Below are 26,658 nucleotides of genomic sequence, written 5' to 3' on the forward strand. Positions count from 1 at the left end.
GGATAGGATACAGAAGAAGTGGTCAGAGGATGTGGACATGGTACAGAGGTGGTCAGAGGATGTGGACATGGTACAGAGGTGGTCAGAGGATGTGGCAATGGTACAGAGGTGGTCAGAGGATGCAGACATGATACAGAGGGGGTCAGAGGATGTAGACATGATACCGAGGTGGTCAGAGGATGCGCACATGATATAGAGGCGGAAAGAGGATGCGGACATGGTACAGAGGTGGTCAGAGGATATTGACATGATACAGAGGTTGTCAGATGATGCGGACATGATACAGAGGATGCGGACATGATACAGAAGTGGTCAGAGGATGCGGACACAATACAGAGGATGCGGACATGATACAGAGGTGGTCAGAGGATGCGCACATGATACAGAGGTGGTCAGAGGATGTGTATATTATACAGAGGTGGTCAGAGGATGTGGCAATGGTACAGATGTGGTCAGAGGATGTGTACATGATACAGAGGTAGTCAGAGGATGTGGATAGGATACAGAAGAGGTGGTCAGAGGAAGTGGACATGGTACAGAGGTGGTCAGAGGATGTGGACATGGTACAGAGGTGGTCAGAGGATGCGGACATGGTACAGAGGTGGTCAGAGGATGCGGACATGGTACAGAGGTGGTCAGAGGATGCGGACATGGTACAGAGGTGGTCAGAGGATGCGGATATGCCACAGAGGTGGTCAGAGGATGCGGACATGGTACAGAGGTGGTCAAAGGATGTGGACATGGTACAGAGGTAGTCAGAGGATGCGGACATGACACAGAGGTGGTCAGAGGATGCGGATAGGATACAGAAGAGGTGGTCAGAGGACACAGACATGGTATAGAGGTGATCAGAGAATGTGGACATGGTATGGTACAGAGGGGGTCAAAGGATGTGGACATAATGCAGAGGTGGTCAGACGATGTGGACATAATACAAAGGTGGTCAGAAGATGTGGATTTGATGCAGAAAAGGTGCTCAGAGGACACAGACATAGTACAGAGGTGCTCAGAGAATGAGGACATGGTACAGAGGTGGTCAGAGGATGTGGACATGGTACAGAGGTGGTCAGAGGATGTGGACATGGTACAGAGGTAGTCAGAGGATGCGCACAACATACAGAGGGGGTCAGAGGATGAGTACATGATAAAGAAGAGGTGGTCAGAGGATGTGGACATGGTACAGAGGTGGTCAGAGGATGTGGACATGGTACAGAGGTGGTCAGAGGATGCTGACATGATACAGAGGTGGTCAGAGGATGCGGACATGATACAGAGGTGGTCAGGTGATGCGTACATTATACAGAGATGGTCAGAGGATGCGGACATAATACAGAGGGGGTCAGAGGATGCAGGCATGACACAGAGGTGGTCAAAGGATGCGGACATGATACAGAAGTGGACAGAGGATGCTGACATGGTACAGAGGTGGTCAGAGGATATTGACATGATACAGAGGTGGTCAGATGATGCGGACATGATACAGAGAATGCGGACATGATTCAGAAGTGGTCCGAGGATGAGGACAAAATATAGAGGATGCGGACATGATACAGAGTTGGTCAGATGATGCGGACATGATACAGAGGTGGTCAGATGATGCGCACATGATACAGAGGTGGTCAGAGGATGCGCACATGATACAGAAGTGGTCGGAGGATGCGCGCATGATACAGAGGTGGTCAGAGGATGCCTGCATGATACAGAGGCGTTCAGAGGATGCGGACACAATTCAGAGGTGAACAGAGGATGCAGACATGATACAGAGGTGGTCAGAGTATGCACACATGATACAGAAGTGGTCAGAGGATGTGCACATGATACAGAGGTGGTCTGAGGATGCGAACATGATACAGAGGTGGTCAGAGGATGCTGACATGATACAGAGGTGTTCAGAAGATGCAGACACAATCCAGAGGTGAACAGAGGATGCGGACATGATACAGAGGTGGACAGGGGATGCGCACTTGCGGATATGGTACAGAGGTGGTCAGAGGATATTGACATTATACAGAGCAGAGGAGTTCAGATGATGCGGACATGATACAGAGGTGGTCAGAGGATGCGCACATGATACATAGGTGGTCAGAGGATGCGGACATGAGACAGAGATGGTCAGAGGATGTGGACATGGTACAGAGGTAGTCAGAGAATGTGGACATGGTACAGAGGTGGCCAGAGGATGTGGCAATGGTACAGAGGTGGCCAGAGGATGTGGACATGATACAGAGGTGTTCAGAGGATGCGGACATGATACAGAGGTGGTCAGAGGATGCGGATAGGATACAGAAGAGGTGGTCAGAGGACACAGACATGGTACAGAGGTGATCAGAGAATGTGGACATGGTATGGTACAGAGGTGGTGAAAGGATGTGGACAAAATGCAGAGGTGGTCAGACGATGTGGACATGATACAGAGGTGCTCAGAGGATGCGGATTTGATGCAGAAAAGGTGCTCAGAGGACACAGACATAGTACAGAGGTGATCAGAGAATGTGGACATGGTACAGAGGTGGTCAGAGAATGTGGATATGGTACAGAGGTGGTCAGAGGATGTGGACATGGTACAGAGGTGGTCAGAGGATGTGGACATGGTACAGAGGTGGTCTGAGGATTTGGACATGGTATAGAGGTGGTCAGAGGATGTGGACATGGTACAAAGGTGGTCAGAGGATGCAGACTTGATACAGAGGTGGTCAGAGGATGCGCACGGGATACAGAGGTGGTCAGAGGATGTGCCTATGATACAGAGGTTGTCAGAGGATGTCCATATGATACAGAGGTGTTCAGAGGATGTGGCAATGGTTCAGACGTGGTCAGAGGATGTGGACATGATACAGAGGTGGTCAGAGGATGCGGATAGGATACAGAAGAAGTGGTCAGAGAATGTGGACATGATACAGAAGAGGTGGTCAGAGGATGTGGACATGGTGCAGAGGTGGTCAGAGGATGTGGACATGGTACAGAGGTAGTCAAAGGATGTGGCAATGGTACAGAGGTGATCAGAGGATGCGGACATGATAGAGAGGGGGTCAGAGGAAGTAGACATGATACAGAGGTGGTCAGAGGATGCGGACATGATACAAAGGTGGTCAGAGGATGCAGGCATGATACAGAGGTGTTCAGAAGATGCGGACATGATACAGAGGTGGACAGAGGATGCACACTTGTGGACATGGTACAGAGGTGGTCAGAGGATGTGCACATGATACAGAGGTGATCAGAGGATGCGGACATGATACAGAGGTGGACAAAGGATGCGCACTTGCGGACATGGTACAGAGGGGGTCAGAGGATATTGACATGATACAGAGGAGTTCAGATGATGCGGACATGATACAGAGGTGGTCAGAGGATGCACACATGATATAGAGGTGGTCAGAGGATGTGCACATGATACAGAGGTGGTCAGAGGATGCGGACATGAGACAGAGGTGGTCAGAGGATGTGGACATGGTACAGAGGTAGTCAGAGGATGTTGACATGGTACAGAGGTGGCCAGAGGATGTGGCAATGGTACAGAGGTGGTCAGAGGATGCGGATAGGATACAGAAGAGGTGGTCAGAGGACACAGACATGGTACAGAGGTGATCAGAGAATGTGGACATGGTATGGTACAGAGGTGGTCAAAGGATGTGGACATAATGCAGAGGTGGTCAGACGATGTGGATATGATACAAAGGTGGTCAGAAGATGCGGATTTGATGCAGAAAAGGTGCTCAGAGGACACAGACATAGTACAGAGGGGCTCAGAGAATGAGGACATGGTACAGAGGTGGTCAGAGGATGTGGACATGGTACAGAGGTGGTCAGAGGATGTGGACATGGTACAGAGGTGGTCAGAGGATACGCACATGATACAGAGGTGGTCAGAGGATGCGCACATGATACAGAGGTGGTCAGAGGATGCGCACATGATACAGAGGTGGTCAGAGGATGCGAAAATGATACAGAGGTGGTCAGAGGATGCGCACATCATACAGGAGATAGCAAAACAGATTCTGAACATCTCACCACTGCCATTCATGCTTGATAACTGCTGCCTGTGATCATCACAATAGATGGCAGCCAGCCAAGCATGGATTGATGCAGGCCAGGGGTCCGGTGGTGGGAGTTTCCAGAGTCCACTCCAGCAGCCAACGATGGCTGATGCAGGCAGGGACACAGTGCTGTGGTGGCGGTGGAAATCCCTGACTCTGAACAAGCTCCTCCAGAGTCCATCCATGGTGCGGTGCAGCGGCGGGCCGCTGTTTGGTCTCCCATTCAAAATGGTGCCAGGCGGTGCCATTACGTCACATACTCACTGAGCATGTGCCCACCCGGCCAAGAAAGGCTGAGTGTATACATTTCCGGGCTGCCTTTAAATCTACGGGAGGTTGGCAACACTGCATCCGAACCCTCTATCTCATCAGAAGCCCCCTTCACATCAGAGGTTTCCTTCATTACATTAGAGCTCTTCCTCCCCATCCCATCAGAATGTTACTGGCCAATGGGGAACCTGAGCCTGGGAAAATGCATGAAACATTGATGAAATTAACGTCACATCAGAGGAGATCCCCCCTCATCACATCAGAGGTCCCCCCCTCATCACATCAGAGGTTCACCCCCCATCACATCAGAGTTCCCCCATTACATCAGAGTTCCCCCATCACATCAGAGGTCTCCAATCACATCAGAGTTCCCCCATCACATCAGAGGTCTCCAATCACATCAGAGTTCCCCCATCACATCAGAGTTCCCCCATCACATCAGAGTTCCCCCATCACATCAGAGGTCTCCAATCACATCAGAGGTCTCCAATCACATCAGAGTTCCCCCATCACATCAGAGTTCCCCCATCACATCAGAGTTCCCCCATCACATCAGAGGTCTCCAATCACATCAGAGGTCTCCAATCACATCAGAGGTCTCCAATCACATCAGAGGTCTCCAATCACATCAGAGGTCTCCAATCACATAACAGAGGTCCCCCATCACATCAGAGGTCTCCAATCACATCAGAGTTCCCCCATCACATCAGAGTTCCCCCATCACATCAGAGGTCTCCAATCACATCAGAGGTCTCCAATCACATCAGAGTTCCCCCATCACATCAGAGTTCCCCCATCACATCAGAGTTCCCCCATCACATCAGAGGTCTCCAATCACATCAGAGGTCTCCAATCACATCAGAGGTCTCCAATCACATCAGAGGTCTCCAATCACATCAGAGGTCTCCAATCACATAACAGAGGTCCCCCATCACATCAGAGGTCTCCAATCACATCAGAGTTCCCCCATCACATCAGAGTTCCCCCATCACATCAGAGGTCTCCAATCACATCAGAGTTCCCCCATCACATCAGAGGTCTCCAATCACATCAGAGTTCCCCCATCACATCAGAGTTCCCCCATCACATCAGAGTTCCCCCATCACATCAGAGGTCTCCAATCACATCAGAGGTCTCCAATCACATCAGAGGTCTCCAATCACATAACAGAGGTCCCCCATCACATCAGAGGTCTCCAATCACATCAGAGTTCCCCCATCACATCAGAGTTCCCCCATCACATCAGAGGTCTCCAATCATATCAGAGTTCCCCCATCACATCAGAGTTCCCCCATCACATCAGAGGTCTCCAATCACATCAGAGGTCTCTAATCACATCAGAGGTCTCCAATCACATATCAGAGGTCCCCCATGTCATCAGTGCCCCCCCCCATCATATCAGAGGTCCCCTCATAACATCAGAAGTCCCCCATAACATCAGAGGTCTCCCATCACATCAGAGTTCCCCCATCACATTAGATGGCCCCTGAAATCCAATGTGAAATTGTGAAATCCAATTCCGTTTGCTACCGGTACAAAACTCCAGGATAAAATGAATTGTAGGGATTTAATAAAACTGGAGCACACAGAATCCGGTGCAGCTGTGCATCGTAATCAGCTTCTAGATTTTATTGACAAAGTTTAATTGAACAAGCTGAATTTAGAAGCTGATTGGCTACCATGCACAATTATAGTGAATCTCACCCATATTGTCTGAATCCATTGATCCTGTGTATTCTTCTTGAATCTCGGTGAGCTTTGTGTATTTCCTCCAGATCTGTGCAGTAATCCAGTGTGAGACTTCCTGTAATATAGACCACTCACTGCTACTCTCTCTACTTGTGCAGGGTGACTGGTCTTGTCACCGCCCCTCCTGTCGTTTGTTAGTAGTAGGTGGAGCCTTCTGGCCCTTCCCACAGTTCTGTTCTCTGCACAAGCTATATACAGCACAGTGATGATGTCACTGATACTTTTACAAGGTAAGATCTGGGCATGCACAGGCATTCTGAAGACACTAGACCTGTGCAATTAGTTTCTTTCCAAATTATATTTTCGAAGAAATTCAACAAATTCGTTAATTTGGAAATATTAGAATTAACAAAAACCCGTTTAACGAAAAAATAAACAAAAATTTGTAAATTCGCAAACCCGAAAATTTGAAAATCCCAAATAATAACTAACTAATAATAATAACTATTACTAATTATTAAATTGTAGGTATTGGAATTTCCTTTCAAATGTGTCTGTCAGTGAAAGTAACGAATACAAATAATAATATAATAAATAATAATGATGGGCACTGATGAGGTGGCACCAATAAGGTGGTACTGATAGGCGGCACTGATGGGCACTGATAGGTGTCACTGATATGCGGCACTGATGGGCACTCATAGAAGGCACTGATGGGCACTCATAAGCGGCACTGATGGGCACTGATAGGCGGCACTGATGGGTACTTATGGGTGGCACTGATAGGTGGCACAGATGGGCATAGGTGGGTACTGATGGGCACGGATAGGCACTGATGGTGGCACTGCTGGACACTGATGGTGGCACTGCTGGACACTGATGGTGGCACTGCTGGACACTGAAAATTTGAAAATCCAAAATAATAACTAACTATTACTAACTTTTAAATTATAGGCATTGGAATTTCCTTTCAAATTTGGCTGTTAGTAAAAGTAGCGAATACGGATTTATCCGAAGTTACGCATTATCCGAAATAATGAATGCCGCATCTAAACGAATGAAACGTAACAAATTAATAATAATGATAAATAATAATAATAAAAACTTTTTATTATTATTATTACTATTTATCACTATTAATTTGTTACGTTCCATTCATTTCGATGCGCCACTCGTTATTTCAGATAATTCGTAACTTCGGATAAATTCGTATTCGTTACTTTCACTAACAGACAAATTTGAAAGGAAACTCCAATCCCTATAATTTAATAGTTTAATATTAGTTAGTTATTATTTCAGATTTTCAAACTTTTGTTCTTTTCGAATTTTCGAATTTCATATTTTTCGAATTTTCAAATTTCCAAAATTTCGATCATAACGAATGACCCGAAAACCCCCCAAAAAACAATGAAATGAAAATGAAAACGAACAGATTTTTCGGCAGTGCACACGTCTAGAACACACAATGAGCTTTGTATCCCTTGTGGCTATTGAAGAATGGATTTAAATGAGTTTTTTGTGCCCGGAGTTCAGCTTTAATCACTTCAATACCGGGCACCTTCCTGCCAAAGCCAATTCAGCGCTATCGCACTTTGAATGACAATTGCGCGGTCACACAACACTGTACACAAACAAATTTTTTATCATTTTGTTCCCACAAATAGAGCTTTCCTTTGGTGGTATTTGATTACCTTTGCGATTTTTATTTTTTGTGCAACAAATAACAAAGGACAGAAAATTGAGAAAAAAAAACAAGTTTTTCTTTGTTTCTGTAAAAAAAAATTTTTTTGTAAATAAGTATGTTGTCTTCTTCAATGACGGGCACTGATATGACTGCACTGATGGGCACTGATAAGGTGGCACTGATGGGCACTGATGAGGTGGCACCAATGAGGTAGTACTGATGAGGTGGCACTGATGGGCACTGATATGCGGCACTCATAGAAGGCATTGATAGGTGGCACTGATATGCGGCACTCATAGAAGGCACCGATAGGCACTCATAAGCGGCACTGATGGGCACTCATAGGCAGCACTGATGGGTACTTATGGGTGGCACTGATGGGTACTTATGGATGGCTCTGATAGGTGGCACGGATGGGCACTGATAGGTGGGCACTGATGGTGGCACTGCTGGACACTGATGGTGGCACTACTGGACACTGATAGCTGGCATTGCTGATTTAATTTGTTTCATGATGGTGCCAGTCAGTGCCCATTTGTGGGCACTGATTGGCACAGATTGGGCATTCATTTGTACATGTGGATGGCCATGGGGTACATACCTGCCCATCCACATGTTGCCCACTTTCCTAGTGGTCCTGGGGGCTTCCCTGGTGGTCTAGTGTGGGCATCTGAGGGGGGGCTGTGCTGATAAACAATCAGTGCAGACCCCCCCTGTCAGGAGAGCCGCCGATCGGCTCTCCTCTACTTACGTCTGTCAGACGCGAGTGAGGAAAAGTCAATCAACGGCTTTTCCTGTTTACATCGTGATCAGCCATGATTGGACACGGCTGATCACGTGGTAAAGAGCCTCCGCCGGAGGCTTTTTACCGAGATCGGTGGAGCGGTGTGTCAAACTGTTGCGCTCCCCCACAGATGCGCGGCGGCATGTTATCCTGAAGGACGTCATATGACGCCCAGTCAGGATTACAGAACCACTTCCCGGACATCAATCTGCTATTGACCGGACGGAAAGTGGTTAAGATTGCCCATGAATACAGAGATCTCAGTCCCCTGTAGAGGTGGTCGGTGTCTGCTGGGTTTGGTGGTGATTCTTCTCTGGAGATGGTGAGCGGTGTCTCAGTGGTGGAGTCACATGTTGCAGTTCAGACACTTTTTGGTGACTTTATCAGCTGATAAGAAATGTTCATACATCAGCGATTCTACAAGTGCAGAGTTTGCTACATTTCCCTCCCCCACACACAACAGTTGGTGACACAAATACGTGTGACACTTACACACCTCCCAACATTTTGAAATGGGAATGAGGGACACCTATCAGCAAAAGTATGGAGGAGTAGGACACACCCCATGCCACGCCCCCTTAAAGGAGACTTGTACAATAAACAAGATTGGATAAACCCACTAGTGTTTTTTTTTTTACCATTACTATTCCTTTATATTGGCTTTTGGAATTTACAAATGCAGCAATTTAGGAATCTGATGAAAGGTTTAGAGCTGGAAAACACTTTTTGATACTTAAAAAGTGCATTTTATATACATCCATATAGATCAGACCAAAATGAGGGACAAATGAGGAGGAAAGAGAGACAGAGGGACATTGCTCCAAATCAGGGACAGTCCCTCGAAATCAGGGACAGTTGCTTCAGTTCACATTGAAGAGATCTGACAGCTCTAAGCGCATTGACAAGTCGCACCCTATTGCCAGCAATGAAGAGGTGGTCAGAGGATGTGGACATGGTACAGAGGTGGTCAGAGGATGTGGACATGGTACAGAGGTGGTCAGAGGATGTGGACATGGTACAGGGGTGGTCAGAGGATGTGGACATGGTACAGAGGAGGTGGTCAGAGGATGCAGACAATACAGAGGAGGTGGTCAGAGGACATGGACATGGTACAGAGGTGGTCAGAGGACGTGCATATGATACAGAGGTGGTCAGAGGATGCGAAGATCATGCAAAGGTGGTCAGAGGATGCGGACATGATACAGAGGTGGTCAGAGGATGTGGACATGGTACAGAGGTGGTCAAACGATGCAGACATGATACAGAGGGGATGAGAGGATGTGGACATGATACAGAGGTGGTAAGAGGATGCAGGCAGGATACAGAAGAGGTGGTAATAGGATGTGGACATGGTACAGAGGTGGTCAGAGGATGTGTCAATGGTACAAAAGTGGTCAGAGGATGTGGACATGATACAGAGGGGGTCAGAGAATGCAAACATGGTACAGAGGTGGTCAGGGGATGTGGACATGATACAAAAGTGGTCAGAGGATGCGCACCCTATTGCCAGCAATGCAGAGGTGGTCAGAGGATGCGGACATGGTACAGAGATGGTCAGAGGATGCGGGCAATACAGAGGGGGTGGTCAGAGGACACAGACATGGTACAGATGTGGTCAGAGAATGTGGACATGGTACAGAGGTGGTCAGAGGATGCAGACAGGATACAGAAGAGGTGGTCAGAGGATGTGGGCATGGTACAGAGGTGGTCAGAGGATGCAGACATGGTACAGAGCTGGTCAGAGATGTGGACATGGTACAGAGGAGGTGGTCAGAGTATGCAGACAATACAGAGGAGGTGGTCAGAGGACGTGGACATGATACAGAGGTGGTCAGAGGATGTGGACATGGTACATAGGTGGTGAGAGGATGCGAACATGGTACAGAGGCGGTCAAACGATGCAGACATGATACAGAGGTGATGAGAGGATGTGGACATGATACAGAGGTGGTAAGAGGATGCAGACAGGATACAGAAGAGGTGGTCAGAGGACGTGGACATGGTACAGAGGTGGTCAGAGGATGTGGACATGGTACAGAGGTGGTCAGAGGATGTGACGATGGTACAAAAGTGGTCAGAGGATGTGGACATGATACAGAGGTGGATAGAAGATTGTGGACATGGTACAGAGGTGGTCAGAGGATGTGGACATGGCACATAGGTGGTCAGAGGATGCAAACATGGTATAGAGATGGTCAGAGGATGCGGACATGGTATAGAAGTGGTCAAAGGATGCACACATGATTCAGAAGTGGTCAGAGGATGCGCACATGATACAGAAGTGGTCAGAGGATGCGCACATGATACAGAGGTGAAACAGAACAAAAATATTACAGTGCACACATGCAAAACTAACATTTACCTCCGGAAAAGCTTTTTAAAAACACCTAGACATTTTCAAAATACATTATCAAAAAATATGGGGATTTGGTCACACCATATTGCTATATGGTGCTTAAGCCCACTTACTGTGACAAAGTACCCCATGATTAGTGGGTCCTACACTATCCATATACTGGGAGATCCTGCTTCTCTGAACCATGGGAGCAATACTCCTCTATATGGGAGAATATGAGGTCTCCACCATGACACAGGTGGTCACTAATGAGAGGTACTTACTGAGGGAGTGGGGTGCTCCACCCAACGGGATTTGGTCAGAATTCATACAATAGACAAACAAGATATTTGGGGGGCACACCCTAAAAAAATGCATAAAGATGGTGCTGCCATAAGACCATACAACAGAAGAAAATATTACAGCGCATGTGTGTACAAGTGTGTCGCTTTGCTTATGCAGTCTTGCTGATAGCTCCCGGGGTCAGAGGCCCTTCCCTTTCCACTCTATGTACTCGGGAGGAGAACTACAAGCCCCAGGGAGATTGCATGGTCCACACAGTCACCATAGAGCTACCGATCGCCCTCTCCCACCTCCCCCTGTGCTGGGGGTTGGAGGGGCACAGACAGCGGAGACCAGCCAGGTACAGGGGAACCTCTGGAAGGGGGCCAGCTATCTGGGGACCCTGATGTAAGGAGGGCTCTATGGGAACCCTGATGTAATAAGGGGCCTCTCTGGGGATCCTGATGTAAGGGGAGGCTCTCTGGGTACCCTGATATAAGGGGGGGCTCTCTGGGGACCCTGATGTATGGGGGACTCTCTGGGGACCCTGATGTAAAATGGGGGCTTTCTGGGGACCCTGATATAAGGGGAGCTCTCTGGGGACCCTGATGTATGGGGGGCTCTCTGGGGACCCTGATGTAAAATGGGGGCTTTTTGGGGACCCTGATATAAGGGGAGCTCTCTGGGGACCCTGATATAAGGGGGGGTCTCTGGGGACTCTGATATATACATACACACACATGTATATTATATATATAATACATACACATAATACATACACACACATGTATATTATATACATGTATATGCCCGCCCAAGCGTATGACATTCTTTACTTGCTACACTGCGATGGGCTCTAGCCTGAGATCTTTTGTAGACCTAGAAATGCCCCTGGTGGGGGTCCTTCATGGTTTCTTTCACAGGGGGCCCTGAAGATTCTAGTTACGCCTCTGAGTCACATGTTGCAGTTCAGGCACTTTTTGGTGACTTTATCAGTTGATAAGAAATGTTCATACAAGACACTAGACCTGTGCAATTTGTTTCTTTTCAAATTGTTTTTTCGACAAAATTCAACAAATTCGTTAATTCTGGGTTATTAGAAGTAACAAAAACCCATTTAACGAATTTTTTAGAAAAAAAAAAAAGAAAATTTTAAAATCCGAAATAATAACTAACAATAATAACTATTACTAATTATTAAAGAGGAAGTAAACCCTGATGAGTTTACTTCCTCTTTCATTCCCTGCAAAGGAAAAGCATAATGGACTACTATGCATCACATCGCATCACATAGTAGTCCATTATGTGTCACTTACCTGACACAGGAGCCAGCGATGTCACCGCTGTCCCCTGTAGTCCGCCGCATCCATCTTCTTGGTGGGGTCTCGCAGCTCCGCCGCTGTCATTCGGCGAAGCCGCGATGACGTCACTCCCGCGCATGCGCACGTGAGCCGACACACGCGGCAGCTCCGTCGCTGAGAATGCCGCGCTCAGTGCTCCTGCGCGCCGCTGTCTACGGCGCATGCGCCGTAGACAGCAGTGCCTGTTTTCGGGCAAATATCTCCTAAACCATATAGGTTTATGAGATATTTCTTGGACCTACAGGTAAGCCTTAATCTAGACTTACTTATAGGTCAAAGTGTGTTGTAAGGGTTTACAACCACTTTAAATTATAGGTATTGGAATTTCCTTTCAAATTTGGCTGTAATGCCGTGTACACATGATCGGAATTTTAGTTGGAAAAAGCTCTGATGGTTTTCCCACCGGAATTCCGAGGGGATTTCGCTTAAGCTGTTTTGCATACGCGCGGTCACACCAAATTCCGACCGCCAAGAACGCAGTGACGTACAGCACGTACGACGGGACTAGAAAACAGAAGTTCAATAGCCAATGGCATCCATCTCCTAGTTGAATCTGAGCATGGGCGAGTTTTTGCGTGTCGGAATTGCATACACGTGATCGGAATTTCCGATAGAAAGTTTTTCCGTCGGAAAAATTGAGATCATGCTCTCAAATTTTTACTGGCGGGAATTCGGCCAGCTAAATTCTGATGGAGCATATACACGGTCGCATTTTCTTAAGTAAAGCTCTCATCCGTCTTTTGCTGGCCAAAGTTCCAATCGTGTGTACGCCGCGTTAGTGAAAGTAACAAATTCAAATTAATCCAAAGTTACGCATTATCTGAAATAATGAATGCCGCATCTAAACAAATGAAACGTAACAAAATAATAATAATAATAATAATAATAATAATAATAAATAATAATAAAAACTTTTTATTATTATTACTATTTATCACTATTAATTTGTTACGTTCCATTCATTTAGAAGCGCCCCTCATTATTTTAGATAATTCGCAACTTCAGATAAATTCGTATTCGTTACTTTCACAAACAACCAAATTTGAAAGGAAATTCCAATACCTATAATTTAATAGTTATTATTAGTGAGTTAGTATTTCAGATTTTCAAACTTTTGTTCTTTTTGAATTTCATATTTTCGAATTTTTGAATTTCAGAATCTCCGAATTTTAAAATTTCCGAAATTTCAATCACCCGAAAAACGAAAAAACTAAATTAAAAAAACGATGAAACGAAAATAAAAAACGAACAGATTTTTCGGCAGTGCACATGTCTATAACACACAATGAGGTTTGTATCCCTTGTGACTATTGAAGAATGGATCTAAATGAGTTTTTGTGCCCGGAGTTCAGCTTTAAGATTGCCCATGAATACAGAGACCTCAGTCCCCTGTAGAGGTGGTCGGTGTCAGCTGGGTTTGGTGGTGATTCTTCTCTGGAGGTGGTCGGTGGTGGAGTCACATGTTGCAGTTCAGACACTTTTTGGTGACTTTATCAGCTGATAAGAAATGTTCATACATCAGCGATTCTACAAGTGCAGAGATTGCTACATTTCCCTCCCCCACACACAACAGTTGGTGACACAAATACGTGTGACACTTTAAGGTTCAGTTCACATTGAAGAGACCCGACAGCTCAAAACGCATTGACAAGTCATACCCTATTGCCAACAATCGCACTCTTCAAATCAGTGCCACGCCGGCTTTGGAGTACAGCATCCATTAGAAAAAGCAGTACATGCGCTACTTTTCAGGTACGACTTACATCTGCGCATGAAGTCGCATCAGATGCCTTGAAAGCCGCAACCCGAAGGTGCACTGACATGTAACTTTGAAATCGTGCGTTTTCAGATGGAGCTGGCACGATCTCAAAGCCGCAGATCTATTGCAACAAGGTGGCATGTCTGCGCGAATCAATGTACATGTACGTCGTTTCATGCACTAGACCCCTGCGGCACGCGATCGCATTGGCCAGAGGGGGGAACAAATCAGACGCGATGTCTGCCAGCCCCCCACAGAGGCAAAACGGGGATCCAGCTGATGTAAACAAGGCAGATCGCTGTTCTGACAGAGAGCACATAGAGATCTTGTGTTCCTGCTAAGCAGGAATAATGCCGCGTACACACGTAGCCGACTATCCGGCGGACTTAGTCTGACGGACTTCCCGCCGGACTGTCCGCCGGACTTTCCGAACGGGCTACTTGCCCACACACGGCACTATCCGCCATACTTTTGAAATTAACGGACTCGCCCACACACGCGGAGGAAAGTCCGCTCATTTTGAGCGCGTCTCCAGGTAGGCGGGGCCCGCGAAGGAGACGTCACTGGCCCCGCCACCTGGTATGGACTTAAAGGGGAACCCCAACGCCAAAAAAATCGGCGTGGGGGTCCCCCCCTGGTCCACATCAGACCCTTGTCCGAGCACGCTACCCGACCGGCCAGGAAAGGGGGGGGGACGAGCGAGCGGGCCCCCCTCCTGAGCCGTACCAAGCCGCGTGCCCTCAACATGGGGGGGTGCCTTGGGAAAGGGGGGGCCGTGCGGCCCCCCCCAAAGCACCTTGTCCCCATGTTGATGAGGACAAGGGCCTCTTCCCGACAACCCTGGCCGTTGGTTGTCGGGGTCTGCGGGCGGGGGGCCTGGTACAGCTCAGGAGGGGGGGGGCACGCTCGCTCGTCCCCCCCTTTCCTGGCCGGCCGGGTAGCGTGCTCGGACAAGGGTCTGATATGGACTTGGGGGGGACCCCCACGCCAATTTTTTCGGCGTTGGGGTTCCCCTTTAAGTCCATACCAAATGACGGGGCCAGCGACGCCTCCTTCGCTGGCCCCGGCTACCTGGAGATGCGCTCAAAATGAGCGGACTTTTCTCCAGGCGGGAAAAGTCCATTCATTTCAAAAGTACGGCGGACTGGCATACGCACGGCCGGATTGTCCGCTGAAATGCGAGTCCGGCGGGAAGATTGGAGTGCAAAAATACTTTCTAAGTCCGCCGTACTTTTGGGTAAAAAAAAAGTCCGCCGGAGGCTACACACGGGGGGATTGTCCGGCGGACTTGAGTTTGCCGGACTTTTCCACCTGATTGTTTGATCGTGTGTACGCGGCATAAGAATCTCTGTGTTGTCCCAGTCACACAGTTAGAAAACACATTTAACCCTTTGATCGCCCCCTGGTGTTAACCCCTTCCCTGCCAGTGTCATTAGTACAGTGACAGCGCATATTTTTAGCACTGATCACTGTAATAATGTCACTGGTTCCCAAAAAAAGTGTCAGTCGGGTGTACGATTTGTCTGCCGCAATGTCGCAGTCCTGCTAAAAAAAAAAAAAAAAAAAAAACACTGATCACTGCCATTACTAGTAAAAAAAAAATGTATAAAAAAATTTCATAAAAATAGTTTTTAGATGCTATAACTTTTGCGCAAACCAATCTGTATACGCTTATTTTTTTAACCAAAATTATGTAGCAGAATGCGTATTGGCCTAAATTGATGATTTGAATATGAAATTAGATTTTTTTTACAGTTTTTTATTTTTAGTGTTTTATAGCAGAAAGTAAAAAAAAAAATATTGTTTATTTGTTTTTCAAAAATGTTGCTCTTTTTTTGTTTATAACGCAAAAAAATAAAAACCGCAGAGGTGATCAAATGACACCAAAAGAAAGCTCTATTTGTTTGAGTACAGCGCCGGACGACCGCGCAATTGTCAGTTAAAATAACGCAGGGCCGTATCGCAAAAAAATGGCCTGGTCTGGAAAGGACAATAAAACCTTTCAGTCCTTAAGTGGTTAAAGGTCAATTTTGGAGCTTTTCGTCAGATTTAAAATGCTGACAAGGACTCTGCAGTGTCAGAGAAGGCAAAGTTTACACATTACAGCTGTCCTTTAATTATCCCCCTCCCCCACTCCTCTGAGTGAAGCCTGCTGTGTAAATCACTATTCCCCCCCCCCCCCTCCAGCAATAGTCAGTGTGGCCCCACCTTGTTATGTCAATCCTTTGTTCTAGAAGGGTCCTCACAGGTCCTCCTCCTACACCCCATTCACACTTGTGCAGCTTGTCATGCGACTTTGGTGTTCAAAGTCGCATGACAAGACGTACCCCATGTTTTCCAATGATAACCATTCATATATGTGCGACTCACAGTCATTCACGCACTACTGTGGTCTGACATTCAAGCAACTTGAGGGCCATAGACTTCAACGTTGACCCTCAAAAATTGCATGAAAGTCAAACCTGAATGTTTTACATGCAACAGTGGGTCCGACTTTGCAGAGGGAGAAGTCACATCCAAGTCGCACCCATCCAAAGTTGCATCAAAGTTGCACTTCAAAATTGCTCAACTTTACGGAGTCGTACAAGTGTGATTGGAGCCTTCCTAGAGTTGCCACCTCATCCCTTTATAGCCGATCACATATGAATTACACAGATTCTGAGGCTAATTAACCACTTCCCGACCAGCGCACGCCGATGTACGTCGACAGAATGGCACGGGCAGGCATATTGGCGTACAGGTACGTCCAATATTCAATGCCGCCCTGTCATCGGGAGCGCGCCGTGCTGGTCGGGACCCCCGTGAGTCCGGTTGCGGGACCCGTGGACTCGATCGCTGCGGGCATCCCCGCGATCGTCTCACGGAGCGGCCGAATGGAGGAAATACCGTGTAAACAGCATTTCTTCATTCTGCCTAGCAACTAGTGACGCTGATCTCTGCTCCATGTGATTGGAGCAGAGATCAGTGTTCACTAAATGAAAAAAGGTCACGAGATTGCAGACGCGGCAATTCATTGGCGGGGTTTGGAGCTGCTTTGCAACACAATCAAATCTTGCCACAAAGCAGGGTGCTTTGTTCTCAGTGTGAGAACAAAGTCACTTCCAACGGGCTACAAAAAGATGGCCGTCATGAGGATTAATCCCCTTGTTCTCAGTGGAGAGGGGTGGGGCCTACTGAACACATAGAGAAACCAGGAACTAGCTACAGATGCAGCTTGAAGGAGTGCTGTGCACTCCATACACAGATTACAGCTTAAGCACAGATGTAAGGAGGGACTCCGCTGGGGACACAGATGTAAGGATGGACTCTGCTGGGGACACACATGTAAGGATGGACTCTGCTGGGGACACACATGTAAGGATGGACTCTGCTGGGGACACACGTAAGGATGGACTCTGCTGGGGACACACATGTAAGGATGGACTCTGCTGGGGACACACATGTAAGGATGGACTCTGCTGGGGACACACATGTAAGGATGGACTCTGCTGGGGACACACATGTAAGGAGGGGTTCCGCTGGGTTCACAGATGTATGAAGGGGCTCGGCTGGGCACACAGATGTAAGGACGGACTCCACTGGGGACACAGATGTAAGGAGGGGCTCCGCTGGGGACACTGATGTAAGGAGGGGCTCCGCTGGGGACACTGATGTAAAGAGGAATTCTGCTGGGGCACCCGACATAAGGAGGGACCCTGCTGGGGCACCCGACATAAGGAGGGACCCTGCTGGGGCACCCGACATAAGGAGGGACCCTGCTGGGGCACCCGACATAAGGAGGGACTCTGCTGGGGCACCCGACATAAGGAGGGACTCTGCTGGGGCACCCGACATAAGGAGGGACTCTGCTGGGGCACCCGACATAAGGAGGGACTCTGCTGGGGCACCTGACATAAGGAGGGACTCTGCTGGGGCACCTGACATAAGGAGGGACTCTGCTGGGGCACCTGACATAAGGAGGGACCCTGCTGGGGCACCTGACATAAGGAGGGACCCTGCTGGGGCACCTGACATAAGGAGGGACCCTGCTGGGGCACTCAGGTGCCCCAGCAGGGGCACCTGACATAAGGAGGGAAACTGCTGGGGCACCTGACATAAGGAGGGACTCTGCTGGGGGCACCTAATGGCATCTGGTGACAGGCGACGTGGCAAGTGACACACTCAGGGCTCCCATTGATTCTGCATTATGGTAAGTTGAATGATTTCATTTTATATAATAATTTAATAATAGAAAAAATGTGCTTCAATCATCCTGACACTATAACAACCGTGTGCTGAGATGATTGAAGTGCTAACACCAGGTGTTTGGAGTATCTTTATCTGCTGATTGTTAAACTTTCCAGAATACACATATTTCTATTGTGTAGGATCTGGGCCTGCTGTCCCTCCCTCTCTCGTTCATCTAAGACACTAACCACACCACCTTAAAGCCATGCCAACTATTTTGGTGAAACCATGCCCATTTTCACCAAGTGGGAGGGGTCAAAAGGGAAGGGTGGGGTCTGGCTCCCCCCATCCTAAAACTTCACCAGTCGCCACTGCCGGCCCCTAATCTACATGCAGGGCATTGGTTGCTTTGGATTTCAATGCTTTTTTTTTTTTCTTTTTTTCTTTTTTAGAAGCACATTATTAGAGCCTGAGGCTTTAATTGGCTTCAAAAAGAGTGGGCTTGGGGCGCAGAGCATTGTGCCTCCGAGCCCACCCACTTGTGTGACATTAGTGATGAGCAAAGAGCAAATGAATATTCGCTTAGGTCGTCCTGCTTCTCCCCCTGGCCAATCAGGAAGCGGGTCCTGAGTCCCGTTTGCCCGCGAGTCCTAAGGCTCGGTTCACACAGGGGGCGACACGACTTGCCTCGCCGCGACCTGCCACGACCTCAGCGGCGACTTGCAAATGACTTCTGTATAGAAGTCAATGCAAGTCGCCCGAGGTCGCCCAAAAGTAGTACAGGAACCTTTTTTCTAAGTCGGAGCGACTCGAGTCGCTCCTCTTAGAACGGTTCCGTAGTACAGAACGGGGGCGACTTGTCAGGTTGCGGCACGGCAAGTCGTGTCGCCTCGCGTCGCCCCCTGTGTGAACCGAGCCTAAAGGCTCGTACACACTATAAGAAAATCAGGCGAACAAAGACTTTTCCTACGATTTTCATATAGCGTGTACATAACTTTCACAATTTTGAATTTTCATAATGAAATTCCCGAAGGGACAAACTCCAAAATTTTTCTCGTATCGGGAACAAAATGAACGATTTTAGTTTTTAATGTGTACCGTTTTCGTGCGATTTTTGTACAAGAAAAATCTGAAAAGAAAGACTGCGCATCATCAGGAACAATAAACACCAAAAAAAAAAGCCTTTGTCGAGAATTTTCGTGATAATATTTGTACGGATTTTCATTCATCGGTTCCGATTTTCTGTGAAACATTGAGAAAAATCGGACGAACATTTGTTCGATTTTCATATAGTGTGTTCTTCACTTAAAGCGGGAGTCCACCGGGACTCCGCGTTTTTTTTTTTTTTTTAAAAGCCAGCAGCTACAAATACTGCAGCTGCTGACTTTTAAAATAGTGACACTTACCCGCCCAGCGCGCCCGCGATGTCGGCACCCGAAGCCGATCTCTCGATCGTCTCTCGGGTGCTGCCGTCGCCATCTTGGGTATGGGAATCAGGAAGTGGAGCCTTTCGGCTTCATTTCCCGGTTCCCTACTGCGCATGCGCGAGTCGCCCTGCGCAATGAGGATGGACCCGCTGCCTCTGGGATCTGTGTGTTTCCCAGCAGGTAGCGGGGGACTTTCGGAAAGGGGCGTAATCTACGCCCCTTTCCGCAGAGAGCTATCCAGGAAGTGGGTGCAGATACCTGTACTGTAGAGGTACCTGCACCCCCCTCCCCCCTGAAAGGTGCCAATTGTGGCGCAGGAGGGGGGGAGGATTCCAATGAGCGGAAGGTCCACTTTAGGGTGGACCTCCGCTTTAAGTCCTGATTGGCTGGGAGAAGAAGCAACCGTTGGGACTCAGAAGGAGATGCGGGGAGGGTGGGGAGCTGTCAAAGCCGTAACCTGGGTGGGGTAAGTGCGGGGCTGGCGGTAGTCTGATGGGCAAGTGGAGCGGCGATCGATTGAATGATGGGGTTGTTGGCTAGCAGGGGGGCCAAGAAAATTATGCACCAGCCACCACTGGTCCCAATACTTTTGGTAATATAGTGTAGGTATGAATGTGAATTAGGGACCTTAGATTGTAAGCTCCTTGAGGGCAGGGGCTGATGAATATATAATATATGGAAAGTGCTATGTATATTGATGGCGCTATATAAGTTTCTGAAATAAATAAAATGTGTGTGGAAAATAAAATTAAAAAATTAAAAAAATGAGGGGTTAAAGTTTAACTCCAGCCCAAAGTATGAGTTCTGGATGGAGCGGGATAGGTTCGATCCCCCACCAATGGTTGTTGCCGGGTAGATTTCCTCCTATAGGCACACATTCATAAATTCCCATCATGAATACAATCACATCAAGCATAATGGATACAAAAGACACCATAAAGTATGCGCCGGGGCGTTGAAGTTCTTGACTGTTGCAATCACCAGCCAGTGTGACCAGTCCTGTGCAGGCTCCGGCGCTGGTGATTGGTGGGTGAAGCTGTTGGTAATGGTGACCCCGCCCTCATTTTTATGTCTATAGCTGGGAGGAAAGATACAAAGTCACAATCTGCGGACTCATCGTTGTGCTAACACTGAGATTGCAGAGGAGAGCAGGTAAGTGATCAGGAGTTCGGCCAATGTGGGGGATATAGATGTCCTTTGTATAGTACTTTGAGAAGCTACCTCTAAAGGTGTTCTATAAAAGAAAGTTTATTATTATAGATATACCCTGCAGTGTGGGGTGGGGGAGGGGGCACTTGGGAATAATGAGATCTGTGTGTGTGTGTGTGTGTGTGTGTGTGTGTGTGTTGGGGGAGGGGTTCAGGAGAGATCAGACAATGGAGTGATGTGACTAATGCCGGCCATACATGAGTCGAAATCCGAATGGGTTTTCTTTTGGAAGTCAGATATTTTGTGATTTTATGATACCACCATTCTTTTCGAAATTCAACCAAACAAGCCTTGATTTTCTCCTCATGTTGCTACAGAAAATAATTTTCGTGGCGGGGAATCTTCTTTTCTTTGCAGGTCACAGCTCATGCAAAGGAGAGACCTGACGATATGGGGGAGGTCATCAGACGGAGAGACCTGACCTGACGATATGGGGGAGGTCATCAGACGGAGAGACCTGACGATATGGGGGAGGTCATCAGACGGAGAGACCTGACGATATGGGGGAGGTCATCAGATGGAGAGACCTGACGATATGGGGGAGGTCATCAGACGGAGAGACCTGACGATATGGGGGAGGTCATCAGACGGAGAGACCTGACGATATGGGGGAGGTCATCAGACGGAGAGACCTGACGATATGGGGGAGGTCATCAGACGGAGAGACCTGACGATATGGGGGAGGTCATCAGACGGAGAGACCTGACGATATGGGGGAGGTCATCAGACGGAGAGACCTGACGATATGGGGGAGGTCATCAGACGGAGAGACCTGACGATATGGGGGGAGGTCATCAGACGGAGAGACCTGACGATATGGGGGAGGTCATCAGACGGAGAGACCTGACGATATGGGGGAGGTCATCAGACGGAGAGACCTGACGATATGGGGGAGGTCATCAGACGGAGAGACCTGACGATATGGGGGAGGTCATCAGACGGAGAGACCTGACGATATGGGGGAGGTCATCAGACGGAGAGACCTGACGATATGGGGGAGGTCATCAGACGGAGAGACCTGACGATATGGGGGGAGGTCATCAGACGGAGAGACCTGACGATATGGGGGGAGGTCATCAGACGGAGAGACCTGACGATATGGGGGGAGGTCATCAGACGGAGAGACCTGACGATATGGGGGAGGTCATCAGACGGAGAGACCTGACGATATGGGGGGGCAGATTGACTGACAGATCTGACAGTGGGGGGAGATCGGCAGATTTGGGGGGGTAAAGGGGCAGATGGGGAGATCTGATGATGGGGTCGGCAGATGGACAGATCTGATGATGGGTGGGCAGGGAGATCAGGAGGTCAGCCTGGACTGCATTGATCAGACAATGGAGTGATCTGACTAATGCCGGTGTCCGATCATTTTTCATACGATTTTCTGATCGTGTGTACGGGACATAAGAGAAGATCAGCAGATGGAGAGAGGTGACCATGGGGGGAAGGCGGGAGATCGGCAGATAGAGAGATCTGATGGGGGGAGATTGATATCAGCAGATGGACAGTGATTGGGCTTATATAAACATATTACTAAATAATAGTACTAAAGTACGCAGGTTTGCTTTAAAGAAGAAATATTTTTTCCTTAAGAGAACATTTTTAATATATTACCCAGGAGATCAGGTGCATATAGCAGTTGTTTAGCAGAGTGGTTGGACAGCTAGCGCCCCAACACGTCACCCCAAGCTGTCCAATCATGCTGCTAGCAAGAAGACAAATATGTAAGACTGATTGGCACCGCTCGTACTTAGCCGCAGACGCATGCCGGGGAGCAGCTCTGTCCTTCAGCTTCATTCGTAGATCAGCTCAATTAATAAAACAAGCTAAAGTTCAATCAGCTTTGTGTTGTAGTATATGTTTACCAGCAGCTGCAGGTCTATCACACAACCCCGCACAGCAGGTATCAGGATATTGGTTAATATATAGTAATATGTTACTTGGTGGTAATATCTATTGACTGTCTTGGTGTTCATGTTTGGACTCCAGTGGGTTATTGTAGACTGAGGTCCGAGGACATATCCCTCATGCTCTATGTGTATAATCACTCTTCATGTTGTCTCTTCAGGGATCGGATACTGATTTGAAGATGTTTGCAGTGACGCTTATCCTCGGCCTCGCTGTCCTGGCCACCTCCATGCCAATTGATGACCCAGAAGATGGCGGGAAGCACTGGGTGGTTCTGGTGGCCGGCTCCAATGATTGGTACAACTATAGACATCAGGTGAGAGCTCCCGATATCACCTTCTGTCATTAGGGACTCAAGTTAACAACACAAATTTTCATTGACATGATCTATATTTAATATAAACTCTGTAGGGTTTAGAGCAGATTTATGAAGGATATGATCTTATAGCCCACTGCCCCCTTATACACAGATAAGCACCTCTGACGTGCAGATATATATGAACTGTCACATGTCAAAACGTATACTATAGACCGCCTTTCTTTTGCATAGAAAGGAAGAAAATCTATTGGCATATTAATTATAACTAACCCCCCGATGCATAGATATGTATTAGGTGTCACGTATCATAATTTTACTACAGACAGCCCCCCTGATGCATAGATATGTATTAGGTGTAACGTGTTGGCACTTTACTACAGACAGCCCCCTTGATGCATAGATATGTATTAGGCATCATGTGTCAGCACTTTACTACAGACATCCCCCAGATGCATAGATATGTATTGGGTGTCACGTGTCGGCACTTTACTACAGACAGCCCCCCTGATGCATAGATATGTATTAGGCATCATGTGTCAGCACTTTACTACAGACATCCCCCAGATGCATAGATATGTATTGGGTGTCACGTGTCGGCACTTTACTACAGACAGCCCCCCTGATGCATAGATATGTATTAGGCATCATGTGTCAGCACTTTACTACAGACATCCCCCAGATGCATAGATATGTATTGGGTGTCACGTGTCGGCACTTTACTACAGACATCCCCCCTGATGCATAGATATGTATTACATAGTTTCATAGTTAGTAAGGTTGAATAAAGACACAAGTCCATCCAGTTCAACTGAGTGAGTGTCTACAATTGTCCCTATCCCTGTACATTGCACACTCGCATCAGTCCCTACCCTCAAGGAGCCCACAATCCAAGGTCCCCACTCATATACTAGGGCCAATTTTCTGGACAGAAGCCAATTAACCTACCTCCATGTCTTTGGAGTGTGGGAGGAAACCAGAGTACCCGGAGGAAACCCACGCAGGCACAGGGAGAACATGCAAACTCCAGGCAGGATGTGTCGTGGTTGGGATCGAACCAGTGACCTTTTTACTGCTAGGCGAGAGTGCTACCCACTACACCACTGTGCCGCCCGAATTAGGTGTAACATGTTGGCACTTTACTACAGACAGCCCCCTGATGCATAGATATGTATAAGGCATCATGTGTCAGCACTTTACAACAGACAGCCCCCGATGCATAGATATGTATTAGGCGTCACATGTCGGCACTTTATTACAGACAGCCCCCCGATGCATAAATATGTATTAAGCGTCACGTGTCGGCACTTTACTACAGACAGCCCCCCTGATGCATAGATATGTATTAAGTGTCACGTGTTGGTACTTTACTACAGACAGTTCCCCTGATGCATAGATATGTATTAGGCATCATGTGTCGGCACTTTACTACAAACAGCCCCTCTGATGCATAGATATGTATTAGGCGTCAAGTGTCTGCACTTTATTACAGACAGCCCCCGATGCATAGATATGTATTAGGCGTCACATTTTGGCACTTTACTACAGACAGCCCCCCCGATGCATAGATATGTATTAGGCGTCACGTTTTGGCACTTTACTGCAGACAGCCCCCCGATGCATAGATATGTATTAGGTGTCACGTGTCCGCACTTTATGCATCAGGGGGCTTTCTGTAGTAAAGTGCCGACACGTGACGCTTAATATATATCTATGCATCGGGGGGGGGGGGGGGGGCTGTCTGTAGTAAAGTGCCGACACGTGACGCCTAATACATATCTATGCATCAGGGGGCTGTCTGTAGTAGATATGTATTAGGTGTCACGTGTTGGCACTTTGCTACAGACATCCCCCAGATGCATAGATATGTATTGGGTGTCACGTGCCGGCACTTTACTACAGACAGCCCCCCGATGCATAGATATGTATTAGGCATCACATGTCGACACTTTACTGCAGACAGCCCCCAATAAATAGATATGTATTATGTGTCACGTGGCGGCACGTTACCGCAGACAGCCCCCCCCCCCCCCCCCCCCGATGCATAGATATGTATGAAGTATCATGTCTACTGGAAGGGTATATTTTGCCTAATTCACATTTTCAGTAATAATATTTTATATCAAGTAGCTAACATCACATACCCAGGTAAGTTCTGCTCTGTTGGATAAGTAATTGGTAGGGATGCACCGAGACACTTTATTTATTTATTTACGCCAATACCAATTACTGATACCAGCCGGCAACTGTTTTTCAATGTGAAACATGTAAATATATGTTAAAGGTGTAAAAATAATAAGGAACAAAGCAAACAAAAAAAAGGTTTAATTATTAATAGTTTATAAAATAGAAGTGAACAAAAGAAAAATCAGCAGGAAAATAATAATTAAAAGGGAGAAAGAGAATAAGTAGTTAATTAAGGCCGATTCGAGTAAATTAAGGGTTAACCACTTCAGCCCCAGAAGGTTTTACCCCATTAATGACTAGGCCATTCTTTGCGATACGGCACTGACTATTGCGTGGTCATGCGACGCTGTACCCAAATAAAATTAATGTACTTTTTTTTTTTTTTTTTTGGCTCGATCACCTCTGCAGTTATTTTTACGCTATAAACAAAAAAGGAGCGACAATTTTGAAAAAAAAAAAATATATATTTTTTACTTTCTGCTATAATACATATTCAATAAAAATGTAAAAAAAATCTAATTTCTTCATCGGTTTAGACCAATATGTAGTCTGCTACATATTTTTTTGTAAAAAAAATCCCAATAAGCGTATATTGATTGGTTTACTCAAAAGTTATAGCGTCTGTAAACTATGAGATTGATTTATGGACTTTTAATTTTTTTTGTTGTTGTTGTTTTTACTGGTAATGGTGATCAGCAGGACTGTGACATTGTGGTGGACAAATCTGATAGTAAGCGAAAATTTTTGGAACCTTTGACATTACAGTGATCAGTTCTAAAAAAAAAAATAAAAAAAAAAATGCACTTTCACTGTATAAATTACACTGGCAAGAAAGGGATTAACATCAGGGGCAATCAAAGGGTTAACTGTGCTCCCTGGGGGTGTTTTCTAACTGTATGGTGGATGGACTGACAGGAAGAACACAGAGATCCATGTGTACTTCCTGTCAGAACGGGGATCTGCTTTGTTTATACTGGCAGGTCCCCGTTCTGCCTCTCTGTGGAGCGATCGCTGGTGACCGGCTGACATCGGGCTCGCAGGACAGGCTGATTGGCTGCCGCTCCATGCTGTGGGCGCATGCCCACAGTATCTATTGCATGAAATGATGTACAGGTATGTTTTGCGCAACAGAGCCGCCCTGCTGCAGTATATATGCGGTGGGCGGTCTTTAACCACTTCAGCCTCGGAAATATTTACCCCCTTTCTGACCAGGCCATTTTTTTGCGTAGCTTTACCTGAC

General features: G+C 47.2%; 1 protein-coding gene across 1 annotated transcript in view; it reads left to right on the top strand.

Annotated features, from left to right (window-relative positions):
* Window positions 1-20,837: 20,837 nt before the first annotated feature.
* LGMN (legumain) overlaps window positions 20,838-26,658 on the top strand; it is a 41,809-nt gene continuing 35,988 nt past the window's right edge. The window contains exons 1-2 of the mRNA XM_077466743.1: window positions 20,838-20,947; window positions 23,076-23,231. Coding sequence (XP_077322869.1) covers window positions 23,097-23,231 — 135 coding nt within the window. The 5' untranslated portion in view covers window positions 20,838-20,947; window positions 23,076-23,096. The remainder of the gene's footprint in view (window positions 20,948-23,075; window positions 23,232-26,658) is intronic.

This window comes from Lithobates pipiens, unplaced genomic scaffold (genome assembly GCF_037356315.1).
Source record: "Lithobates pipiens isolate NorthernLeopardFrog02 unplaced genomic scaffold, aLitPip1_a1.2 Scaffold_37, whole genome shotgun sequence".
Classification (NCBI taxonomy): Eukaryota; Metazoa; Chordata; class Amphibia; order Anura; family Ranidae; genus Lithobates; species Lithobates pipiens.